At 39.3% G+C, this 5,000-nt stretch overlaps 2 protein-coding genes across 3 annotated transcripts in view; one reads left to right on the top strand and one right to left on the bottom strand.

Annotated features, from left to right (window-relative positions):
• Nucleotides 1-2,723, top strand: part of LOC119577259 — a 4,300-nt gene extending 1,577 nt beyond the window's left edge. Inside the window, exons 4-6 of the mRNA XM_037925009.1 lie at nt 95-388; nt 1,455-1,699; nt 2,221-2,723. Of these exons, the coding sequence (XP_037780937.1) occupies nt 95-371 (277 nt within the window). The 3' untranslated portion in view covers nt 372-388; nt 1,455-1,699; nt 2,221-2,723. The remainder of the gene's footprint in view (nt 1-94; nt 389-1,454; nt 1,700-2,220) is intronic.
• The window catches only part of LOC119577234 (von Willebrand factor A domain-containing protein 8-like), a 115,757-nt gene that overhangs the window by 102,105 nt on the left and 8,652 nt on the right, over nt 1-5,000 (bottom strand). For both annotated transcript variants that reach the window (XM_037924979.1, XM_037924980.1), the window contains one exon: nt 3,568-3,732. In XM_037924979.1, the coding sequence (XP_037780907.1) occupies nt 3,568-3,732 (165 nt within the window). The remainder of the gene's footprint in view (nt 1-3,567; nt 3,733-5,000) is intronic.

The following is a 5,000-nucleotide window of genomic DNA, read 5'->3' as shown; positions in this document are numbered from 1 at the left end:
AGACAGCATATCACACTAAGAATACCCATTCTAATAAATGGAATCAAACCAAACTTTGAAACTCCCCCCCCTTCCCCTTCCCCTTCTCCTCCAGGTGCGTCGACGTCGCGAACACGGGCATCCACAGCACCGTCTTCTTCGAGTGCGCCAGGGGAACCGTCTTCTCCAAGGACCTCCAAACGTGCCTGCCCGGAGTCTGCCTCGGCCAACCGCCACCGCAAGGGCCGCCCTTAAAGGATCCCATGTTAATGATGCCGTTACTGAACCCCAGCCAGAACGCCACGTCGGGTTCAACGCCTGACGACACGCTACCGCCTTCTCCCCTCCTCCTCCTCCTCCTCCAACGTCATCCTCGACGGCCGGTACCATAGGCTCTACATCAGTTCAGGTAATTATCATTATTATTATTATTATTATTATTATCATTATTATTATTATTTTATATATTTATTTTGCGAAGAAGGATTAAAAAGATGGCGGAAAATAAGACGAAGGTCATGGGGATTGTGATAAAAAAGGAAAAAATGGGTATAATTATGGAATGTGTGTGTGTGTGTGGTGTGTGTGTGTGTGTGGTTGTGTGTGTGTGTGGTGTGGTGTGTTTTGGTGTGTCTGTGTGTGTGTTGTGTGTGTGTGGTGTGTGTGTGTGTGTGTGTGTGTGTGTGTGTGTGTGTGTTTGTGTGGGGTGTGTGTGTGTGTGTGTGTGTGTGTTTTAGTTTGTGTGTGTGTGTTTTCTATATGTGTCTATGTGTAGTGACAATGTGTGTGTGTGTCTATGTGTGTGTGTGTGTGGTGGGCTTGTGTGTGTGTGTGTGTTTGTGTGTGTGTGTGTGTGCTATGTGTTGTGTGTGTGGTGGTGTGTGTGTGTTATTTGTGTGTGTGTCTATATGTGTGTGTGTGTGTCTATGTGTGTGTGTGTGTGTCTATGTGTGTGTATGTGTCTATGTATGTGTGTGTATGTGTCTATGTATGTGTGTGTGTGTCAATGTGTGCATGCACTTGGAAATTCATATACATGAGAGAGTGTATGAGAGTATGTATGAATGTGGGCCTGTGAGTGCTTGTTCATGTGTGATCCTATGAATGTTGACCAGCATGTACACATGTTTCTGCATGAACGTGTGTGTGCGTGAGTCTGTACATGCATGGATTTGTATTAGGTCCAGTAACCTACATTTCATCAATGTTGAACAAACATTAGATTTCCAAAACAACGAAATTCATCCTCAAATACTTGTTTTAACTTTAAATTACCTTGAATCCTGGAGAGAGAGAGAGAGAGAGAGAGAGAGAGAGAGAGAGAGAGAGAGAGAGAGAGAGAGAGAGAGAGAGAGAGAGAGAGACAGAGAGAGAGAGAGAGAGAGAGAAAAACGAATCATTTCTTTATACTTAAGCTAAAAGACTCCTACTACCACCTTACCAAAACACTTACCACAATATCTTTTACGTTTCAGATACCCATCGCAGCGCTACCAATGCCGGCCTGGTTCAACTCGACCCCTTGGTGGTACAACACACCCCCAGCATGGTTCCAGCAGACCCCTGACTGGTTCAAGCCGAGCAAGGCTCAAATCATAAGCGAGGAGATAGTGATAGAGGAAGATTTGCTTCGTCCTGACCTCCAGGCTGTAGGCCACCAGGGAAATTTTTCGGTAGATGGTATTGATGCCAGTCTCAGCAAGGACAACAAAACTATTAAGTGAGTTATATATATATAGTTTTTTTCTATCATATTAATTCAGTTAATTCTATCAATGACTTTTCTATCATCAATTCTATGCATCTAAAAAATTATATCCCTTAAGAGCAAAGATTCCCAAACTGACATACAAACTTAATCCAAACTTTTATGTAATATTCACATATATTCATTTATGAGAATCTTAATATTCTTCTACAATAATGTTGGTTTTGCGCTATCACTACCCAATTCACACTTTTAAATATCAAATTTAAATTTATCAGCTACTTACATATCCTATCAGCTTGGTTAATGTTGCATACAGAACCAGTTCACAATAAAAATTTTAAAGATGAGAACCTTTTATACTTAGTTACAAAATAAATATAACTTTATTTCTAGTTTATTTCTAGGCTGATGGTGATGCTAAATTTTAAAAGGTACTTGACAGAATAAAGTTTGCGAACCCTGCTTGAGAGCAAGGCCTTTGTTTATAGATATAAACACCAAATAAACACCTTTTTCTTTCATTATTTCAGGATCCACATTCCAATAAAGATTGTGCAGCAGTAGGGACGAAGGTTGGCACTGGCATTTCAACTTAAGATGTTTTGACTTTGAATAAATCAAAATACTTTAATTCTTTAGAGAGAGTCTGCAAGTTATTACATATATGCTCAGTGTTATTTCTTTAAAGAATGAGACCTGTGATCTGAGTAATTGTATAAGTGTGCTTGCATGCATGTTTTTTTTTTTTTTTTTTTTTTTTTTTTTTGTGTGTGTGTGTGTGTGTGTGTGTGTGTGTGTGTGTGTGTGTGTGTGTGTGTGTGTGTGTGTGTGTGTGTGTGTGTGTGGTGTGTGTGTGTGTGCGTGTGTGTGTGCGTGTGTTTGCGTGTGGTATTCATATGTATATAAATATGTACACACACATACAAATATATATTCTATTGCTTATATCTGTGATGGTAGTGTTCTTTGATACAAATGTAATAAATTAAAAATAAGATAAATAAATAACTATATAAAAACTAAACCAAATATGTTCTCCCTAGTTTGTACTATTCACCTATGTGTAAAATGGTCCATATTTGCTTAAAAATTATGGTGAAAATGGAGCTTCTCTATGACTGCACAAGAAATGCATTTGTGCAGGTCGGGTTTGAACATTCATTCAGGATCATTTTTATATAAGGCTAATAAAATGCATACACACACACACACACACACACACACACACACATGGAGGTATGAGGGAGGGAGAGAGAGAGAGAGAGAGAGGGAGAAGGAGAAGGAGAAGGAGAGGGAGAGAGAGAGAGAGAGGAGAGGAGAGAGAGAGAGAGGAGAAGGAGAGAGAGAGAGAGAGAGAGAGAGAGAGAGAGAGAGAGAGAGAGAGAGAGAGAGAGAGAGAGAAGAGAGAGAGAGAAGAATAATTTCCATCCCCTCTACTACCTTGACTTCCCCATTACAGGAGAGGAGAGAGAGAGAGAGAGAAGAGCGAGAGAAGAGAGAGAGAGAGAGTAGAGAGAAAAGAAAGAAGAGAGAGAGAGAAGTAAGAAAGAGAGAGAAGAAGAAGAAGAAGAAGAAAAATCAAAAGTCCATTGGTATCTGTGGAGCCAAGTTTGACTGAGTCTGCTTGGACAGGAAGTGTAAAATAAAAATTTCACGCAAACGACCATCTTGGCATTAAAGTGACACAATGAAACTCAATGAAAGACACCTATTCTGTGGAAGCTACTGTCTGCCACGCAGAGACACACCGTTAAGGCACACATAGCGGCAGACCCAATGAAAGCGTAAAACTGAGAACATAAGGCCAGCTACTCTCCTTCGTTCTGGCAGTCTCAACAGTGAGACACCCTTCATTGTTGATTAAAAGCAATACATACCTTGAATGGCAAACTTGAGACGTCTCTGGCCTGAAACCGGGACCTGAGAGGAGGGTCGAGGGGATGGCCCTGATAAGGTGGTGACGGCAGGCCCAGGGCAATGACCCGAAAGTCTTCATTAACTCTGACTAAATTCATTTTCATCAATTCTTCTTCCGTGTATTCCTGTTGGAAAGTGCCACACAAACAGTTAGACTCTTAAGGGAAAATCCAAGAAAATCATGAAAATCTAGCATCAACTGATATTGTCCTTCTCTAAGATGTATAAATCTAACAGACAAAAATTAAAATCACACATTTCAACCTGATCGTTCAGAAAAAAAAAGATAAAAAAGAGGGGGGGGAAGGAGCTAAAAAAAAACAAAAAAACAAGAAAATGTTTGAAATCACTGAGCAAATAATAAAAAAAATAAAAGCAAGTATAACAAACTAAAGTAACCAGTTAACCAAAACCTCTCTCAAATATTACCACAGCCATGTCGTAAACAGATCTGTAGTATCAATACATTACCTAGTCAGTTGTGCCTTTCCTAAATCAGTGTACTGTTCTCCTGAAACAGACTAAATAACTCAACTTTTTCCCTATGGACTGCAATACACACTATTCGGTTTTAGGGAGTTCTAAAAAAACATAGGCAAAAGGTCATTCATATATGTACCTCTCATAATGTATATAGAGATGGCACCACATATGCTACTTCAATACAAGTAATCAAGCAAAAAAAACGCGTTGCTAAAGACAATACAGTTTACTCCATCCTCTCCATCATCTTACAATATTTCTCATATTGCTTACAACCTGCATGAGGAATGAGCTCGGGAAAAATAAAAAATGCCCTACTGTCCTTCCAGCTAAATAATACTCTTGTCCTCTGTTAAATAATGGTCATTTTGGTGAACAAGGAACTTCAGCACACCCTTTATGTCTACTTGAATACTCTTACTATGTTACTATGTTGCTGTAAGTGACTCATAAAATGTCTTCACCTGAAACTTGAATTTGATGACTGTACAGACCATCAAATGCTTTTGCCTTTACTAGTCCAGATATGTAAAATAAGGCTATCATCCATTTCTAGACTGATTATATATTCATTGTGCTGTTTCAGCTAACATTTTACTTGAGTGGGTACTTGGGTAACCATGTACAGAATGAACACTTACCAAAATCATAATAAATGACCTGCAATGACCTCATAGGTATTATTTGTTGTAGTGGGGCCTCAGGTGCCCTAGTATAGCTCTCCTAACATGTTTTTGGGGGTATGTATGGCTGGACTAATAATGTTACTGGTATCACTAGCAGCTTAGTAATTGTATTAAGCAACAAAGCATCTCTATCAAATTTGGTGTTTTCTCGACAAGAAAACTTTTCCTCCAATCTGTGATCATGAATAAAGATTTCATGATCTTAACCCATACCTTGTTGCTAT

The sequence above is a fragment of the Penaeus monodon genome, chromosome 9 (assembly GCF_015228065.2).
Source record: "Penaeus monodon isolate SGIC_2016 chromosome 9, NSTDA_Pmon_1, whole genome shotgun sequence".
NCBI lineage: Eukaryota > Metazoa > Arthropoda > Malacostraca > Decapoda > Penaeidae > Penaeus > Penaeus monodon.
This window is presented reverse-complemented; position numbering and strand designations above follow the sequence as displayed.